The sequence below is a fragment of the Vipera ursinii genome (assembly GCF_947247035.1).
Source record: "Vipera ursinii genome assembly, chromosome: 1".
Taxonomy (NCBI): Eukaryota; Metazoa; Chordata; class Lepidosauria; order Squamata; family Viperidae; genus Vipera; species Vipera ursinii.
Window position 1 is genome coordinate 84,232,252 of NC_139512.1, and position 20,892 is coordinate 84,253,143.

The 20,892-nt window shown below is 43.0% G+C and overlaps 2 protein-coding genes and 1 long non-coding RNA gene across 4 annotated transcripts in view; 2 read left to right on the forward strand and 1 right to left on the reverse strand.

Moving 5' to 3' along the window:
* Positions 1 to 17,527, reverse strand: part of LOC310639618 (catalase-like) — a 46,701-nt gene extending 29,174 nt beyond the window's left edge. The window contains exon 1 of the mRNA XM_083361404.1: positions 17,430 to 17,527. Within this exon, the coding sequence (XP_083217530.1) occupies positions 17,430 to 17,453 (24 nt within the window). The 5' untranslated portion in view covers positions 17,454 to 17,527. The remainder of the gene's footprint in view (positions 1 to 17,429) is intronic.
* Positions 1,028 to 9,936, forward strand: LOC310639692. 2 transcript variants are annotated; one of them, XR_014492373.1, is made up of 3 exons: positions 1,028 to 1,091; positions 7,644 to 7,900; positions 8,199 to 9,936. It is a non-coding gene; the product is annotated as an uncharacterized lncRNA (long non-coding RNA). The 2 variants fall into 2 exon arrangements; XR_014492372.1 differs by having other exon boundaries at positions 7,644 to 9,936.
* A 269-nt stretch (positions 17,528 to 17,796) lies between the features above and the next one.
* Positions 17,797 to 20,892, forward strand: part of ABTB2 (ankyrin repeat and BTB domain containing 2) — a 150,306-nt gene continuing 147,210 nt past the window's right edge. The window contains exon 1 of the mRNA XM_083361380.1: positions 17,797 to 19,169. Coding sequence (XP_083217506.1) covers positions 18,296 to 19,169 — 874 coding nt within the window. The 5' untranslated portion in view covers positions 17,797 to 18,295. The remainder of the gene's footprint in view (positions 19,170 to 20,892) is intronic.

Genomic DNA, 20,892 nt, shown 5'->3' on the forward strand with positions numbered 1-20,892 from the left:
CTAAATAAGCTTGCTTATATCTACCATTTCTTGGGTTGAACAAAAAGGTACAACTTTTATTTTTCATTTATTGTTATTGTAATAGCATTGAGAGTCCATTGCATTTGCTGTTATGCTTGCAAATCCCACAAGCTGAGCTTAATTTAGAGAAGTCTTGTTACACCAAAGAGAGGAAGGGAGGGGAGATTGGTTAGTACTTCTGATGTAGGCTAGACTGTGAAATCCCAAAAGAAAGCAATTACAAATTTTTACTGAATTATTATCAAGGAAATTACAATTATCAAGGGATATTCATGGAGTCATCAGAACGTGATAAGTTCTGGATTTACTATTTGTAGAATTATATTACATAAAATAACTAGGAGTTCATGTATTTCAGGGCAAAGTGCTTAATTCTTAATTAAATTCTTAAATAAAAATCCAAATTGTGATACATAAGTCTGGAAAGAGAGTCTCTTTCTGGAATAGTAGTATTTTAGGAAGCAACCTCTATGCTTATTTAGCTAAAATAAAGCTCAATCCTTAATAAAATGCCAATTTCCTGCTTAGTTGCTTATTTTCCTGATGTCAGGATTTCAAGTTTTTGTTCCTATTTTGAGTTGATCAAACTACATCCACAATATGCTAACATGAGAGTGCTCTAGTTTGGGTGTGCCAGTTCACAATCAGAAAGCAAGCCTACAACTATTCCCCACTCGTGTCTTCTCAAATTGCCTGCAGCCAGGGTGAAGTAACAAGTTTATTGCCAGTCATGCTAGGTGACTCCTTGCCAGCTCTCTTGCTATCTATCTCAAACATCTGTTTTTCATTAACAGGCTGATTCTGATTACAGAGGTTTCACTTTATGGCAAGTCTCGTGCTAGGCATGTTTCTTTTTACCTCTGCCGCCTCATCTTTTAAACCCAAGCACGTTCACAACTGACTCAGAATGTAGTCTGTATAAAGGAGATAAAAAGCACTACCCTCAAGACTTGATAGTAAATAATACTAGCACATAGGCTATCTCTCTTAATAGCTCCAGTTTCTTTAGCTGACCTCCCAGTCACAAGGTGGAACAGTTGCTTTGTACTGAATGTTCATCCCAACATGAGGTAGGAAAAAGAAATGTTTAAATTTGTTTTAGAAAGCTGACAGGAGATGCTCTTCCTTTTCACCATCTTAATATTCATGCATACATTTTACTCACAAATGAAGGCAAACATGTGTGTCCCAGGATAATATTGCAGGATCCAATCTGGGTCTGTCACTGAAACCAGAGGACTTCAGGGAACTTCTCTCTAGCAGAGTGTGTGCTGTCCTTTGTATGGTATTTGTAATGCCTGCTGTAAGTGGCTTTTTAGATGTTGATTGGGGTGTGCTGATAGCTGGCTTTTAAGTCATTAGCTGTCCTTTGCTTGTAATGCCCAGCCCTCACCTTCTAAGTTCTTGATAGACTGGTGGTAGATCAGCACTCCTGTTGACTGACGAGGGGCCTGTTTCCTAGGCTTCAATCACTTTCCTGGCTGTTTTTGTGTCTGCTCATTTAACAATCTTAGTCTCTGCAAAGTTGAATGTGTGTCCTTGTTCATTGCAGTGTGAGGCTACCAATGAGTTCAGGTCTCCTCATCTGACCGCTGGCTTGTGTTCTTGAAATCTGGTGGTTAGCTTCCTCCCTGTCTGTCCTATATAGTCACAGAGGCAATCCATGCAGGGGATTCGGTAGATTACATTGGAAGTATCTCCCACCTCCGAGCAATGTTTGTGATGTATGGCAGGGTGTGGTTGGTCTTTTACCTTGTTCCTTCCTTTCTCTCTCCGTGCTGCGCAGACATCTTCTGACGAATTATTGTGGGTACCCACTCTGCTTGAATTATTCATGTAGGTTCCTGTTCTCCATCTAACATACACACAATAGCTGAATAACTAAACTCTACCTAATAGACATTTTCTATTTCACATCCTGATACCTCACACGTAACTAATAGAACAGACTATATTTATCAATCTACATCTACTTATACATAACCAAATTGTTTTAAATTTTAGCTAATTCTTAGTTCTTAATTAAAATATTCAAACATGTTTTTCTATTCAGATCCTAACAGATCACAGATTACTAAGAGAGTAGCAGAGAGTTCTGACAAAACGTGATCCACTGGAGAAGGAAATGGCAAACCACTCCAGTATCTTTGCCATGAAAGCCCTATGGACAGTACCAAAAGGCAAAATGATATGATGCTGGAAGATGAGCCCCTCAGGTTGGAAGGCGTCCAATATGCTACTGGGGAAGAGCAGAGGGCTAGTATTTATTTATTTTATTTTTTATTTTAATCCCATTTATATCCCGCCCTTCTTCGAAGACTCAGGGCGGCTTACAATTTAAGCACAAACCAATGTGCTTAGCAATAGCCTTCATTCTACGTATATGCCTGCTTATTTGGGCTTTCGGCCCCCGCCAAAGCGGCATTATTACAAAGTCAGCTTATTGCCCCCAACAATCTGGGTCTAGTAGCGCCAGAAAGAATGAAGCGACTGGGCCAAAGCTGAAAGGACGCTCAGCTGTGGATATGTCTGGTGGTGAAAGGAAAGTCCGATGCTGTAAAGATTTTTTCTACATAGGAACCTGGAATGTAAGATCCATGAAACAAGGAAAGCTGGACGTGGTCAAACAAGAGATGACAAGACTAAACATCGACATCTTAGGTATCAGCGAACTAAAATGGACAGGAATGGGTGAATTTAATTCAGATGACCATCAGGTATACTACTGCGGGCAAAAATCCCTCAGAAGAAATGGAGTAGCCTTCATAGTCAATAAAAGAGTAGGAAAAGCAATACTGGGATGCAATCCCCAAAATGACAGAATGATCTCAGTTCGAATCCAAGGCAAACCATTCAATATCACAGTAGTCCAGGTCTATGCCCCAACCACCAGTGCTAAAAAGGATAAAATTGACCAGTTCTATGAAGCTCTACAGCACCTTATAGAACTAACACCCAAAAATGATGTCCTTATCATCATGGGGGATTGGAATGCTAAAGTAGGAAGCCAAAAGATAACTGGAATAACAGGCAAGTTTGGCCTTGGAGTACAAAATGAAGCAGGGCACAGGCTGATAGAATTTTGTCAAGAGAATACGATGGTGATAGCAAACACTCTTTTCCAACAACCCAAGAGACGGCTTTACACATGGACATCACCAGACGGTCAACACAGAAATCAGATTGACTATATGCTCTGCAGCCAAAGATGGAGAAGCTCTATACAGTCAGTAAAAACAAGACCAGGAGCTGACTGTGGCTCAGACCATGAGCTTCTCCTTGCAAAGTTTAGGCTTAAATTAAAGAAAGTAGGGAAAAGCACCAGGCCAGTCAGGTATGAATTAAATCATATCCCCGTTGAATATACAGTAGAGGTGACAAATAGATTTAAGGAATTAGATCTGATAGACAGGGTGCCTGAAGAACTATGGACAGAGGTTCGCAACATTGTACAAGAGGTAGCAACCAAAACCATCCCAAAGAAAAAGAAATGCAAGAAAGCAAAATGGCTGTCTGAGGAATCTTTGCAAATAGCTGAGGAAAGGAGGGAAGCGAAAGGCAAGGGAGAAAAACATAGATATGCCCAATTGAATGCAGAATTCCAGAGAATAGCTAGAAGAGATAAGAATGCCTTCTTAAATGAACAATGCAAAGAAATAGAAGAAAACAATAGAATAGGGAGGACCAGAGATCTTTTCAAGAAAATTGGAGAGATGAAAGGAACGTTTCATGCAAAAATGGGCGTGATAAAGGACCAAAATGGCAGGGACCTAACAGAGGCAGAAGAGATTAAGAAGAGGTGGCAAAATTACACAGAAGAACTATACAAGAATGAGCTTAACGTCCCTGATAATCACAATGAGGTGGTCACTGACCTCGAGCCAGACATCCTAGAATGTGAAGTGAAGTGGGCCTTAGAAAAGCTGAGCAACAACAAAGCTAGTGGAGGTGACAGTATTCCAGCTGAGCTATTCAAAATCTTAAAAGACGATGCAGTAAAAGTGCTACACTCAATTTGCCAGCAAATTTGGAAAACTCAACAGTGGCCACAGGATTGGAAAAGATCAGTTTACATTCCAATTCCAAAGAAAGGCAGTGCCAAAGAATGTTCAAACTATCGCACCATTGCACTCATTTCTCATGCTAGTAAAGTTATGCTTAAAATTCTACAAGCTAGACTCCAGCAGTATGTGGATCGAGAACTACCAGAAGTACAGGCAGGATTTCGAAGAGGCAGAGGAACAAGAGATCAAATTGCTAACATACGATGGATCATGGAGAAAGCTAGAGAGTTCCAGAAAAACATCTACTTCTGCTTCATTGACTATGCTAAAGCCTTTGATTGTGTGGATCATAACAAACTGTGGCAAGTCCTTAAAGAGATGGGCATACCAGACCATCTTATTTGTCTCTTGAGAAACCTATATGCGGGCCAAGAAGCAACAGTGAGAACTGGACACAGAACCACTGATTGGTTCAAAATTGGGAAAGGTCTCCGGCAAGGCTGTATACTGTCGCCTTGCCTATTTAGCTTATATGCAGAGCACATCATGAGAAAGGCAGGGCTAGATGAATCAAAAGTTGGAATTAAGATTGCCGGAAGAAACATCAACAACCTAAGATATGCAGATGATACCACTCTAATGGCAGAAAGTGAAGAGGAACTAAAGAGCCTCTTGTTGCGAGTGAAGAAGGAGAGTGCAAAACTTGGGTTGAAACTAAACATTAAGAAAACCAAGATCATGGCATCCGGCCGCCCCTTTTTGCGAGTGAAGAAGGAGAGTGCAAAACTTGGGTTGAAACTAAACATTAAGGAAACCAAGATCATGGCATCCTGCCGTCTCAATTCCTGGCAAATAGATGGGGAAGAAATGGAGGTAGTGACAGATTTTATTTTCCTGGGCTCCAAGATCACTGCAGATGGGGACTGTAGCCAAGAAATTAAAAGACGCTTGCTCCTCGGGAGGAAAGCCATGGCAAATCTAGACAGCACACTAAAAAGCAGAGACATCATCCTGTCAACAAAAGTGTGTATAGTCAAGGCGATGGTCTTCCCAGTTGCAATGTATGGCAGTGAAAGCTGGACCATAACAAAGGCTGAGCGCCAAAGAATTGAAGCCTTTGAACTATGGTGCTGGAGAAGACTCCTGCGATCAAACTGGTCAGTCCTAGATAGCAACCTTGATTGCTCTTTAGAAGGCCAGATCCTGAAGCTAAAACTCGAATACTTTGGCCACCTAATGAGAAGGAAGGATTCACTGGAGAAGAGCCTAATGCTGGGAAAGATTGAGAGCAAGAGAAGAAGGGGACCACAGAGAATGAGGTGGCTGGATGGAGTCACCGAAGCAGTAGGTGTGAGCTTAAATGGACTCCAGAAGATGGTAGAGGACAGAGAGGCCTGGAGGAACATTGTCGATAGTGTCGTGATGGGTCGGACACGACTTCGCAGCTAACAAGCCTTTGGTAGCTCTCTAACAACTCATTTTTTAAATCTAACTCTACCTTTCTTTTTTGCCAATCAGGTTTCCAGACCATAGCCTAGGTTGCCAGATAGGTCTCCCTTTGCACCAATACATATTATTTGAATCAAAGGAGACCATCTAACCATCGATGATCCACAAAAGCTAAATCATTTGTAATCATTAGGTTGTTGCCCTGTTGATTCAAGTCTCTGTATTTGCTCTTATGTTTTTGTCTTCGATTCGGTTTGGATTCTTCTTCCCTCTGGGTTCATCTGCTTTAAGTAAAAGGTCCTACCCAATTTTGTAGTTGGTGCTTGGCTATCCAGGGTCTCAATAAGCTGTCTTTGTTGATCTTTCACATCCTCTATTTTTGCATTACTGTCTTGTACTTGATATAGGCTCTTTAGGTAAAGTCAAGATTTGAGTATTAAGTTTTCCCATACTTTGTTGTTGTTCCTTAGAGTTCTCTGTCTTAGTGATAGTTCCTTGTACTTTTAAGATTGTGGGTTCTTTGGGTGGAATCAAGCTTTGGATATTAGATTTTTCAATATCTTGTTGTTGTTCTTTATAGTCCTCTGTCTCAATAGTAGTTTGTTCCAATTTTGTTGTTTCCTGGATTGTAAGTTCTTTAGTTGAAGTCTGGGTTTCAGTTTGTAGATTGAAGCTAGCACCTTGATTTTTCAGTCTGGAGATAAATGTCTCAGTGACTTCGCAAATTGTTTCAAGTATAAGCTTATAGTCAAGCGAAGTTTATGGCTGGTCACCCTCCATTTTTGGGATAGTTGTAAATATTGCTTTAGTGCAGGGCTTTTCAACCTTTTCACCCATTGTACCACTTTTAGGATATGGCAACATCTGAGTACCACCAGTCGCCTAGCAAGGTGTCAAAACTTGATGACCAAAAAAAAAAAAAGGAAAAAAAGTGATGAAGTACAGGTAGTCCTTGACTTACAACAGTTCACTTAGTGACTGTTCAAAGTTACAATGGCACTGAAAAAAGCCACAGCTGAGCAAGACACCTGCCTTCCTGCCCGGCGGCACTCTTCCTCCTGTCTGAGGTTTTCATTGTTATAAGCATTTCTGTTGAGGATTGGCAGCGGGAATGGGGGGGGGGGGTTGTTTGGTTTTTATTCCCCCCATCTGCTGGGTGGTTGCAGCAGGTTTTGGTCACTTCACATGACCCTGGGACACTGTGACCATCATAAATATGAATCAGTTGCCAAGCATCTGAATGTAAATCACAAGACCCTGGAGATGCTGCAACATTCCAGCTGATTGGCGCTTCTTCTGGGCTCAGCAGAAGCACCAGGATCAGCGCCAAGCTCCAGCTGGAGCCTGGCACTGATCCTGGCACTTCCACTGAGCCCTGACAGCCCCAAAGAAGCACTGATCCTGGTGCTTCCGCTGATCCCTGACAGCCCTGCAGCTCCAGCCATCTCTCACTCAGGCTTGTGCGGTGCTACCACCAGTTCAACTCAATCCCGTCCCCCGCTACCACTTTTCTAGGATAGTCGTGTACCACCTGGCAGGTGCCAATGTATCACAGGTGGTACCCGTACCAGTGGTTGAAAAGCCCTGCTTTAGTGGAGGCTAATTTTTAAACAAAAGTCAGTAACTGTTCACCTCCACAAATCTTAAAAGATGAATTCGCCTCCCAGCTGTTTCAGGTTTTTATCTTTAGCTAGTGCCAAGGACAGATCCAAATTATAAACAAAATTATTTACCAGTAATATTCACTTGCTGTACCAGGCTTGGCCACAAGATGTCCCCAGAGTACTTAGAATCCTTTTCAGACAGAGTAAATTTTATCAAATTTAAGTCCTACGTGTTTTTTTTTACTTTTTTTCTCCCTTTTTTAATCAAATAAATAGGATAGCCAGTTCCCATGAAGATAAGAGTTTTTGGGTCATCAAAAATAGAAGGGATGTGAGTCCAATTAGTTAATAGTATTTTGTTCAAGGTTTTTTTCTCCCAGTGTAGTCAAATGCCGCCATTAAGGAGGGTGGGGAAAAAAATCCCTTCCCTCTCTCCTTGCAGGGGGAAGCACATTCAAGAGGCTTTTAACAGGAACCGGTAAACAGTTGGAATAAAGAGAAGGCAGGTCTCACTCAGTTTCTCCGCTATGCTTTCAAGTGCTTGATTGTGAGTTTGGCTCGACAGGAAACGGCTGAATTGATGGGCCATGGGAGTGGCCGATCCTTTGTCGGTCTGAAGAGTTGCTCCAAGCCGACAGGAGGGTTGCCACCCTTCTACCATCGAGTGGAGAATCCTCTCCCCCGCTCGTCACCCCTCCAGGGCAACTTTCGACCCCTTTACAGGGGCCCCCTGGCGAAAGAAATCCAGACAACGTGAGGAGCGATCGCATCACAGGTCTGGCTGTGCCGCAATCCAGAACCGGAAGCCCTGTTCTGTAAAAAGTTTTAATATTCCTTCAGCAATATCTAAACAAGCATATAACCTCACTGATTTCTGAAGTTTATTCAGAATAAACCAGGGATAGGCATCATCACCTTTGTGCCAAGAGACAAACTTGGAATTTTCAAAGATAGAATTTTCATGCTTTCATAAAATGGCTGCCATAGTTGGCATGACAATTTCATTTATTTTAATTAAAGCAATCTAAAAGTAAGTAGTCAGATGGGGCAATTTTAGAAACAGACACAATCCTATTGATATTGATTTAGTACAATGCTGCCAATCTCTAAACTACAACAGGAATATGTATGCAGACCTACTTAATAAGAGATATCTCAACAGTACAGATTCAGGAGATGCTTGCATTCCCACTGAAATCATTCCAAGGGAACAATTCAGCCTAGAGATGAGGAAGAAGAAAAATGATAAACATAAAAGGTTGGTATTTGTAATCACTAAAAATGAGGTGCAGTAGTGCAGCATGCATCTGGGACAATACTTTTCTGAAACCATTGTATCTGAGATGAAATTTTTTGCAAATTTTGGAAAGTTAAAAACAAACATTTTTCAACTTTCAGTTTCTGAGATGTCAGGCTCCAAACAACAAGAAAGATGCACTGAGGTTCTTCTAAGCCAGGGGTCTTCAAACTTTTATGACTTGTGGACTTCAACTCCCAGAATTCCTCAGCCAGTTGAAGTCCAAAAGTCATAAAAGGGCCAAGTTTGAAGACCCCTGTTCTAAGCAGTTTCCTTTATTATTCCTCACCTATAGACAGAAATCTTGCCAAATTAAAGCAGATTATTTACAGCGTTAAACATATACTCTGAGAATTCCAAGGAGTTGTTTTGACTCTCTTCCCAGACAATCAAACCTTTGCTGACTTTTGTTCCTCTGGATTGCATGCCCTCCCTCATAGGAATTCAGACGACATTCCACAAGAGGCATTTGGAATAAAAATTTGAAATTAATTATAAATGTCCTTCCTATGGAAAACTGGTTGTTTGAGTTCCTTGTGGGAAAAAATAGGATAGGATAGGACTTTGAAGTGTGGGCAATAGGGGGAAATAGAAAAAAATAAAATAAAGATTACAATTAAAGGAGAAGAATTTTCAAACTCTACATGTTAACAAAGAATGGATCAAAATACTTTAACAATGGATGTTCTGAAGGACATTTTTGAAGAATGGACTCAGAAATTAAGAATGTCTGATACTATAGATAGATGGCGTGTTAATGATGTCACAGAAGAAGAACAAGCTATAGCGGGTAAGATTGTAATTGATTTGAATGTGGATTTAAATATGACAAGTTACAAGAACGATATGGAACATGATATATTGGGTACACAAATGAAACCAGTTGAAGTCTTAATATTTAAAAGGGACATACAAGTATAAAACTGGAAAAGTGATTTGGATAGGTTTTTCTTGTTGGATGTACAAAAGAGATTTGTTAAAGTCTTGAATTCTCTGAAAAGGGATAAAATGAATAGAAATAAAGGTTTTGGATATTATTTGAAGGGAACTAAAAGCCAAGATTGTTAAAAAAAGAGAGAAGAAATATTGTCAGCCTTCCCAGGTAAACAGGAAATATAATTAGTTTAGTTTATTAGACTTATATACTTAGATGAAACAATTCCACTTTACTGCAAGGCTACATTAACAGAATTTGGCAAATGTGAAAGTACAAACTTTCTGCCACTGGTTTCAACAGTCTAGTCAATTAGGATGGGTTTTTCCTAAATTTCTTTCTCTGATTTTTAGGTCTTTAGGAGCTCCTGCCTTTTATTGTCTGGTTGTTTCCTAATAAGCAGCATTTCTTTCCCTCTGTCATCTACACTTTGCTTTACAAATGTAGAGTTAATTTATTTCATCATGGTTAAAATGGACATGTAGTGATTTTTGAACTGTTGCTAATAAATAATGAATTACGAGGTTTTGGATTTTGTTTATAGTTAACAGGTGAGATATGGGATGAAGAGAGTGCTTGTTATATTTTAAGAGTTAGTAATAAATTATTAAAATTGTTTATACTTGTGATGAGAGGAAAATTACTTTTTTATAAACTTTTCTTTTTATTTCTTTTCCTTTTTCTTACTTTTTTGCATTTATTAGTTTTTATGTCTTCTAACTGTAATTTTCAATAAAATTACAAAAAAATTAAATTCTGCAAGGAATGCACTAAGATAAAAGTATGTGTCCAGCTGCTTTCTTTTAAACCATTAAAGGTTTAAGACTGGTATTATAGTCTATCTATTATGAATGAAATGACATGCAAATACAAACTACAAAAATACTGGAAAGCATGGCTTCAGATACTTCCTTCCACAACTTAAAATCACATTAATTATTTCAGGAGTTATCAGCATATGGAAAATGCTATCTTGAATGAATTGTAGATTGAAGCCAATAGCACTTTATGGTGAAAGGCCAAACCTTGCTATACTATGAATGTAGACACTCTGCCTTGCATAATCTACTTATTATTCCCACTTATGACTCTAACAGATACTCCAATAATTAGAGCTACCTAATGCTTTGTGATTTAGAGGTCAAGCCAATTGAGATATCATTTGCAGTAAGGGGGGAAAAAAGAAAATAGGTTTCAGTCGAAAACTTCATTGCTTATTTGAAATTCAGTGAAGAACCAACATGAGAATGGTGGGGATATATTTTCTTTTGGTATATAGAAAGAAATAATGAAGAATGCTATAAAAAGACTTCTAGTTTGCCGACGTGAGCTCCATCTTTCCATGTCTGATTTCACTTTGATGGGGGACCCTGGAAGGGGTCGAAAGTCACCTGTAGGGGTGACGAGCGAGGAGGGGACCCCTGTTCATTGTGAGAGGGTAGCAGCCTTTCCACTCGATCCGGGGCAGCCCTCCAAATTGGCGGAGGAAAGACCGGCCATAGCAATATGGCCCGTCACTAGGCTGCAGACAGCTGAAGTCAAACTCACCACCAAGGACTTCGAAAGCAACACGGATGCAACAGGGTGAAATCTGATCTTCTCTTTATCCTAAGTACCTTCTCTTCCTGTAAAAGCTGCAACAGCCATAAGTGTGAAAAATGGTCACAAGTCACTATGGTCACTAAATGAACTGTTGTAACTCAAAGACTACCTTTACTAGAAGGCAGCAAAGGGATATTTTCTGGCCCTTTTCTAGAGATTTTTGCAGGCCAGTTACAGCAGCCCTCATAAACCAACTAGGTCAGGTACTACTTGTTCAATAACCACAATCAGGACTCGCAACACTTGCTTAGAAACATGATTATTAAGCAAGACATCACACAACCGCAACAGGTTTACAATCTCACTTGCATCATGGTCAAGCCAAGCATCCCCAGCCATTAAGCAAGACAATGCCTGACTGCAGCTTGTGATTTTACTGCTGATTTCTCCATTGACTCTGCTTGTCAACGGCTACATACCATGTAAATGGCAATCACATGACCAGGGGTAGGCAACCTTGGCTCTTTTATGACTCATGGACTTCAACTCCCAGAATTCCTGAGCCAGCTATGCTATGCTGGCTCAGGAATTCTGGGAGTTGAAGTCCATGAGTCATAAAAGAGCCAAGGTTGCCTACCCCTGCACACGACCATGGGGATGCTGCAACCATTTGGTCTCAACTGCCCAAATCTCAATCGTGTGACCATGGGGATGCTGCAGCAGTTGTAAGTGTGAGGACTTAAAGTCACCTTTCCAGCAAAGTCTTGTCTTTAAACAGTTACTAAACAGGGCCGTCATTAAGGGAAGACTACCGTATAATTATACACTAAAGATTCTTTACATCTTCAAACACGGGTAAAAGACTTTTTTATCTGAACAAGACTTTGACCATTTCACTGATTTCAAGACGCCAAATCTCTTATCTTCTCGGACTATAGGTATTTATAAACCAATTCTATCCAATTATAATTTAAGAAATTACAAGCAGACCTCCAGGAATAGGCGGCATGCATCAAAGTAAATAAATAAGAGTTCTAGGAATATTTTCAAAACCCAGACTCATTTTTTTTAAAGACAGTATTAAGTTCTAAATAGTGGCTGAAAAGCTGATCTACAAATTATATCCCTCTGGGTCAAATTTTCTAAACTCTGTAGAGCAGGGTTGTCAAACTGCCGGCCCGTGGGCCGGATGTGTCATGCAGAAGGTGTGCCCACCCCATTGCCAGCAATGGCAAAACTGTCCCAATACGTTGTGCGACGTCACATGATGTCATGAGTTTGACATGTCTGCTGTAGAGGGTCTTACACTAGCCACTTCCTCTTGTCTACTGTATTTCTTTTTTCTTTTCTTAACCAAATATTAAGACATGAGACTTATTTAAATGTGTATAGAGGTAGTTCTCAATTTACAACCAGAATTGAGCCCAGAATCGTTGTCATAAATCATTGTAGTTATTAAGGTGCCCATGTGACCACTTTGCACAACAACTGCAGTATATCTCAAAGGATGTGGGAGGTCCTGGGAAGCCCAGCTCCCACTGGCAGGTGGAAACTTGCCATGGATCGGTAGGCATCAGCCAGCTGAGTCCACTGGTGCATTAAACCCCCTCCCTGCTTTGCCATGCCTGGGTTCACTTACCATTGCTTCATTCTGCACTCAGACTCCATTCTTGGAATGATTTGGAAGGTTCCTTCTCAAAATCACGTGAGAAGGAAAACACTAGTAAAATTCTGAAAAGTTCTGCCGGATTCACAAGCATTTTTGTCAGATTTGAGATCCATTTCTTCAGGATGCCAACCCTCTGCCCCCTCTGTTTGCAACTTCCTCTGACATTTCCCCCCCCCCCTTTAACTTTTTGTGGCTGTTGGTAGAGAATATTGCAAATCACAATCACACGACTGCATAAATACAATGTTGAGTTCAGAGATCCCGCTAAGCCAAGATTTTAAATGATAGTTTGTTGCACTATCAGCAGTGGTACGGCTTATTTACAAGATCTGAAGATCTATCCAATGGTTCAATGATTCAAGTCTTACCATAAGATGGCACTGTTACATAAAATAATTATTGCGGCAAGTTACAATAAAAAGTATCTACAGAGAGGGCCAGAGCCTTCAGTGATTCAAGTCTTACCATAAGATGGCACTGTTACATAAAATAATTATTGCGGCAAGTTACAATAAAAAGTATAAAAAGTATCTGCAGAGAGGGCCAGTGCCTTCTTTTCAAATAGCTTACATATAGAAAGTATCAAAGAAACCAGGCATTTTTATTTCATAACTAGTTCACTATTCAAGGTCAAAAATATACATACTTCCATAAAAAGGCCTCTGTCAGATTTCAACATGCAATTTTAACAGACTTAAAGGGAGGGGAGGGGTAGCTATCAAGACATTGTTGTCTCCTGGTAGCCGCCTGGACTAGTTCAGCAACTGGTTCAAGGTCCCACAGCTGGTTTTGTGCCTAATGTGAGATTAGAACTCACCATCTCCTGCTGCACCTAGCCAATCTTGGCCTGAACTCTGAAGTTAAGCAAGACCTGGAAGAGGACCAAATGTCCCAGTAATGAAAGAAAGAGCAGCAATTGAAAAACGTATGTGGGGAAAAGTAAAGAAAAAGTAAACCTCGTCTGTACTACCGCTAAGAAATACAGAAAAACCTCTGTAGTAACTAAATAAACCTGCAGGTGATTTGACTAGTGCTGCAGATATACTTAACTAAGCCTGCATACGCCTAGAGTAGACACACCTACTTAATGGTTTCCACTTGAAGATTTTTAACTTGCAAGCCATCACTTGTAAAAGTTTATGCTACCTAATGCAAGACAAAATTGTTTCAAGTGAGGTTTCTTTTTAAGCACTGTAGATGGTAAATTCAGTACGATCCTGAGAAGTCCTCAAAAGAATTATTTAAACCTTGTAAAATAATAGAAAGTGTTCCTAAGTAGGGCTCAACTGGTAACTCTTATTCTATTACAAGCGGGAAGTGAAATTTTTAATGACCAGTCCACATTAAAAAGAAAAGTGCTTTTATAATCTTTAAAAGGGATTCAGTGTAGACTGAATTCAAACACTGTGGGTGGTTTCTTTTTTGGCCTGCCGTTTTGCCTAATAATAATAATAATAATAATAATAATAATAATAATAATAATAATAATAATAATAATAATAATAATAATAATAATAATAATAATAATAATTTTATTTATATACCGCCCTTCTCCCGAAGGACTCAGGGCGGTGAACAGGGCAAATATATAAAAATACAAAAATACAAAAGTTAAAAGAAAATTAAACATATGCCCGACTAAAAACAGTAAATACAAATATTAAAAATGACCATAAAACCCAACCCATCCCCCATCAGGCCAGGCCGGCTTGTTCAAATAAGAGTGTCTTCAGATCGCGACAGAAGGAGCGAAGGTCGGGCGCCATCCGGAGCTCAACCGGCAGCCGATTCCATAGCTCCGGGGTGCCCACAGAGAAGGACCTCCCCCTGGGGGCCACCAATTGACATTCTCTGATCGGTGGCACCCTGAGGAGGCCCTCTCTGTGGGAGCGCACAGGGCGGAGGGACGTTGATGCCGGCAGCAGGTGCTCCCTAAGGTACTCCGGACCCATGCCATGTAGGGCCTTAAACACCATTACCAGTACCTTGAATCTCACCCGGAAGACAACTGGTAACCAATGCAGCTCACGGAGCAGAGGTGTAACATGGGAGTATCGGGAGACTCCCAACACAACTCTCGCGGCTGCATTCTGTACCAGTTGGAGCCTCCGAGTGGTCCTCAAGGGTAGCTCCATGTAGAGAGCGTTGCAGTAGTCCAGACGAGAGGTCACGAGCGCGTGACCATCCGTACATAAAGCATCCCGGTCTAGATAGGGCCGCAACTGGTGCACCAGGCGAACCTGGGCGAAGTCCCCCCTAGTCACAGCTACTATATGGTCTTCCAAAGTGAGCCGTGAATCTAGAAGGACTCCCAAGTTGCGAGCCCTATCTACGGGGGGTAATAGTTCACCCCCCATGGAAAGAGATGGGATGTTCTGAATATCCCGGGATGCCGGTATGCACAGCCACTCAGTCTTGTCGGGGTTGAGTTGAAGTCTGTTCCTCCCCATCCAGACCCGAACCGCCTCCAGGCAATGGGACATCACGTCGAGGGCATCACTGGGGTGGTTTGGGGTCGAAATAAAAAGCTGGGTATCATCGGCGTACTGATGATACCCAACTCCAAAACCACGAATGATCTCACCCTGCGGTTTCATGTAGATGTTGAACAGGAGAGGCGAGAGGACCGACCCCTGAGGAACTCCACAAACGAGAGACCTCGAGGTCGACCTCTGCCCCCCTGCCAACACCGACTGCGAGCGTCCCTGGAGATAGGAGGAGAACCACTGCAAAAACGTGCCTCCCAATCCCCTGAGACGCCGCAGCAAGATACCATGGTCGATGGTATCGAATGCCGCTGAGAGGTCTAATAGGACTAGGACAGAGGAATATCCCCTGTCCCGGGCCCTCCAGAGATCATTCACCAGAGCGACCAATGTTGTCTCCGTGCTGTACCCGGGCCTGAAACCCGATTGGTACGGGTCTAGATAATCCGCTTCATCCAGGACCAGAGGGAGCTGATGCGCCACCACACTCTCAACAACCTTCGCAAGAAAGCGAAGGTTGGAGACCGGACGAAAGTTATTTAACACAGCTGGGTCCAAGGCAGGCTTCTTGAGGAGAGGTCTCACCACCGCCTCTTTCAAGACGGCGGGAAAACTACCCTCACTCAAAGAAGCAGATATAACCGCCTGGAACCAGCCTCGTGTCTCCTCCCGGGCCGCATAAACCAGCCAGGAAGGGCACGGGTCCAATAAACGTGGTGGAGCTCAGCCGCCCCATAATCCTGTCCACTTCCTCCAGAGTCACAGAATCAAACTCCTCCATAGCCATAGCCAAACATAGCCATTGGAACATATTGAATTTTGTTTAAAAATAAACCATGGTTTAGCATGTGTGAACACAAACAGTAGTTAATTCCCCCCCTTTTTTGGTTAAATCATTAAGTAGGCGTGTCTAGGAATACACATGCTTATTTAAACAAGTCAAACCAACTGCAACTTTTTTTGCTAGAACTGGAAATCTTGGTTTCTGCTGGCCAGTTTCCCAAAAGACTACAAAACTTTCCCACGAACGTAACTTTATGAAACATAATTTCTAGCCTACCTCCTTATTTTTACAGTTTCACAACCAGACAAGAAAGCTTGCAGAATTTTGTTGAATTTGCTAAGCCTGCTGAAATCCTACATAAGATTATTTTATTCATTTCTTCTCAATGTTGTTTTTTCAAAAGGGGAAGGGGACAAGCTATAAATTATCTGCCTTAATTTAAATTGGCACAATGTCAAAGTATTCCTATTACACTGTAATTAATTCTTTTTTTCAAAATTAAAAGTCAAGCCTGTAAGAAGACTGCAGAGGAGTCTACAGAGCCATTGCTATGTTTTTTGGGGTCTTTCTACGCCCAGAGAAGTCTTGGAAGACAAAAAAAATGTACAACCAGCACACAATAGAAAACAGGATGGAGTATGCTTAACACAGACTGGGGTAACTGATTCAATGCAACATTTTCCCATCTATATCTGGAAAACTGCATTATTGTTCTGTTCTCTCTCTCCCACTACCAGATCTTTGTTGTTCGGGAAACAATAATCATGTTTTCCTATTTATCACATCATCAGAGTCCTTTTGAAATGAGATGAGTGGCAAATAAATTTAAAAAATAAATAAATCTATATGCCCTTCCATAAAATATGTGCACAGAAAATGCTGATTTCACAAGAAAAAACTTAATTGAAAGTACTTATCCTGGTATCATATTGGAACAAAATTACAAGAATACCATGTCCAAGCTTCTGGGAACAATAGTTTGACAATGTCTGGAGGGCCATAGGTTCCCATACCTTATTTTACGGGCCAGTAACTTAAGATATAACATTTGTAAAAACCAGCCTTTCTCTTCTTTGCCTCCAAATTAGGGCTTTAAAATGTAGCTTTTCCAAACTATGAGGTATTACAAGATTGTTGAAGGATCAAACATTTGTAAGATCTTCTGTAATGCAATTATAAAATCTATATCGACATGCACATTTAATTTTGTTTTATTTTCTTAAATAAAGAGCAAAGCTCTCAAGCGTGTTCCCTTTGATTACGTGAGAATGTTCTCAGGAAAGGCAGACCTAAACGTGTTTTGCAATCGTTTTGAGAAATGCATTAATAATTACCATTCGAAATGTGCACTTTAAGCAGTACGGATTTTACAATGCAAGCTATTCCGAAAACATGATATAAAATTTGCTGGAGCCTTATAAAACACACAGAGAGACAGCCCTTCGGTGGGCTTGCTGCTTCTCAAATCTCCACTGAAGATTTGCACAAGCTAGCAGTTGCCATCTGCAGCCTCCTCCTTCCTGGGAAGCAAGTCTTGTCAACCACGTTTAGACAAGCGCGGGGAAGGTTAGACGTGCATCTGCAAAAGGCCAGAGAGATCCGGACCTAGCAAATCTCAGCCCGCCCTTGGCACGGTTACCTTTTCTTTGCTGGGTCGACTCATGGTGCACGCGCGGCTCCTTTCCCCGCAAATCCCTCGCAATGGCTCCTTTCTTCCTGTCACCTCCGCTCGCCCAATTTGCCCCGCCCTCTCGCGACTTCTGACATGGTTTCCATCCCGCCCCCCGCCCGCCCGCCTTCCTTGGTTCCGCCCATCCAAGCCCGCCTGAAGGCTACGTACAGAAGGGTTGCCCGGCTCGCCTTACGAGCCCCACCCCCGGCTCTCCCAGAGTTCCTGATTGGTTGGCATCCCGTCGGGTCATTTGCATGTCGCCTCCGCTCGGCGAGCCGAAGAGAGCAGCGAAGAGAGAGAAGTTCGCGCAAAGCTTCTGCAAGGGTCTCTCGGGGGCGCGGAGGGGGAAAACACCGGCAGGCAGCAGCAGCCGCAGCCGCCGATGCCGACTCCGCTCTGGGCTGCTTTGGGTTTCTTCTCTCCCTCTCCTCCCTCCCCGTCGTTCCTGATCGTTGCCGGGGAAAGGCTGGTTCGCCTTCAGCCGCGCGCGAGGATTCCTTCCCCCTCCCTCCTCCCATTAGGCGGGTAGGCATTGCCTCCTCCAGAGCCCTCTCCGGATCCTCCGCATCTTCTGCTTGCTGGCCCAAGGTTTTCCATCCATCCCGTCTCCGAGACGGGAAAAGACATGATCTCAGTCGGCCCGTGGAATGGCGAGAGCTGGCAGGCGTGAAAAGCCGAAGGCACCACCGCGGGAGCTCCAACCCCAACCGGACTCGCATCCCGACGCCTAAGCTCGCCACCCTCCTCGGTGGCTTTTGCCAACCGCGCGGGACTCGGCGGTGGCGCCTCGGAGGAGGAGGAGGAGGTGGTGGAGGAGACCGCCGTGCTTTCCTATGGCCGGGATATATAGCTCGCCTTTGAAGACCCTGGAAGACCTAACCTTGGACTCCGGGTATGGGGCAGGGGACTCCTGCAGGTCCCTCAGCCTCTCGTCCTGCAAGTCCAACAGCCAAGCCTTCGCCTCGTCTCAGCCCCGGGGCAATTGGTGGTACTACTCGGGCTCCATGAACAGCCGGAACGACAGCTGGGATACCGTCAACACCGTCCTGCCGGAGGAGCCCGAAGTTGCCGACATCTTCGCCAAATGCGCCAAACTGCCCGAACTCGAGGAATTCCCTTGGAGCGAGGAAGACGTGGAGAAGATCCTGCGGAAGGGGAAGGAAGGGACCGAGAGAGCCTTCAGCCCAGAAGCCGCCGGGAGGCTCTCGATGCTCCTCCGGAGGCCGCTGATCCGGATCTCTCGGGAAGCGCAGCGCCTGAGCGTCCTGCACGCCAAGTGCACGCGCTTCGAGATCCAGAGCGCCATCAAGCTGATCCAGAGTTGGTCCTTGTCGGAGAGTTGCGTCCTGGCCACCGTCAAAGCTCTCTCGCTCTACAGCATGAGCGCCGGAGACGGCCTCAGGAAAGGCAAGTCGGCCCGCTGTGGCCTCACCTTCTCCGTTGGCCGCTTTTTCAGGTGGATGGGAGACACCCGCATCTCGGTGCGGATCCACGAGTACGCGGCCATCGCGCTAGCCTCTTGCATGGAGAACCTGGTGGAGGAGATCAAGGGCCGAGTCCTGGCCAGCCGAAACCCGGACGGAGGAGACGGGGCGGCGGCAAGCGAGGTCTCCTCCGAACTTCTCGAGGCGGTGATCAACAACGACGCGGAGCTTTGGGGGGTCCTCCAGCCCTACGAGCATCTCATCTGCGGGAAGAACGCCAACGGTAAGGAGCGCGGGCGGGGGGGGGGATGGCACGCAAGTATTTGTATTTATTAAATTTGTATGCCGCCCTTCTCCCGAGGGTGCCTTGACCCCTGCGATGTGCGAAATTGGTTTTCTTTGCGCTCCGAAGACTCGGATGTTCTCGGTTTTTCGGGTTTAACACCTGACTCTCTAAGCCAGGGGTCTTCAAACTTGGCCCTTTTATGACTTGTGGACTTCAACTCCCAGAATTCCTCAGCCAGCTTTGCTGGCTGAGGAATTCTGGGAGTTGAAGTCCACAAGTCATAAAAGGGCCAAGTTTGAAGACCCCTGCTCTAAGCTATTCTTGAGAATCGGGATGGGAGTTTGACGCAGATTTGCGCACGCCGCTCGGGAAGTTTTCTTGGGGGCATTTGTTTCAGAGGAGCTGCACTTCTTGGTGTGGATGCTAAAATAGCCTAGGTGTGCAAAAGCAGCAAGTGGTAACTACGGGGGCGGGGGGGGGTGTGGCCCGCCGGGAAAGCAAAATAATATTTCTCTAAAAGCGATCTGCTTTGTGTTCTGGAAAGGCAGAGATTAAAAATGACGAACTACCAACAGAAGAGAATATTTGTAGCTCAGGGTTGGACTGTGAGGTCCAGCACTGGTGATGATGTTTGCTAGTTGGGTAATGGAAGTGTCTGGCGAGAAGACAACCAAGTCCAGAAAGTGTCAATGACCCCACAGATAATGATCTAGTTCTAGTAGTTCTAAAAGTACTACCAGTACTTTGCAATATTGCAATATTCTACACACATGCACTTAAATATTTAGTTGCACTTTTTTTTAGAAGTTTGGGAAGTATTTCCAATGGATTTAGACAGAACTGGAATCTGTTAAGCCATTCATACTATGGGAACATCCAAACTATACTATACAGAATATTTAAGTTAGTGTGTGCTTGGCATTTGCTGGCCAGAATCCCCAAAATGGAATGAGTTGTATTAATTAAGGGAGAGTGAAAATAAAATAAGATCAAGTCAGTCTGTGAACCAACTAAAGAAAGCAAATGCTATGTGGAATCAGTCAGTTGAAACAGTGCATGCAATTAATTAATGTTGTTAATTATATAGGCAGTCCTTGACTTGATACCACAATTGAGACCAGAATTTCTGTTGCTAAGGGAGGCAGTTGTTAAGTGAGTTGCCCAATTTTATGACTTTTCTTGCCAAGGTTGTTAAATGAACCACTGCAGTTGTTAAGCGAGTTACATGGTCATTAAGCGAATCCAACTTCCCTCATTGCGGTTGCTTGTTGGAAGTCAGCTGGGAAGGTCTCAAATGCCAATCTCATGACCACAGAATGCTGCAGTCCTGGTGAATACATGCCAGTTGCAAAGCACCTGAATTTTGATCACACGACTATGGGGATGCTGTGATAATCCTAGGTGCAAGGACCAATTTTTTTCAATGCTGTTGTAACTTTGAACTGTCACTAAATGAATGGCTGTAAATGGAGGCCAACTAGTACATCATAGGATATAACTGATATAATAAGAATGATATTACAGAAACAAAGGCTGACTTCAATAATAACAATAACAATAATAATAATAAATTTGCCATTAGTCAATTGCAAAAGGTGGCCTTACTAGGAACTGCTTCCATCCTGCAACGATATCTATAATACCATCAAACACCCACATCTGCCTATCCCAGGTCCTTGGTAAGGACACGATAGGTAGACAAAAATGCCAAATTCAGTCT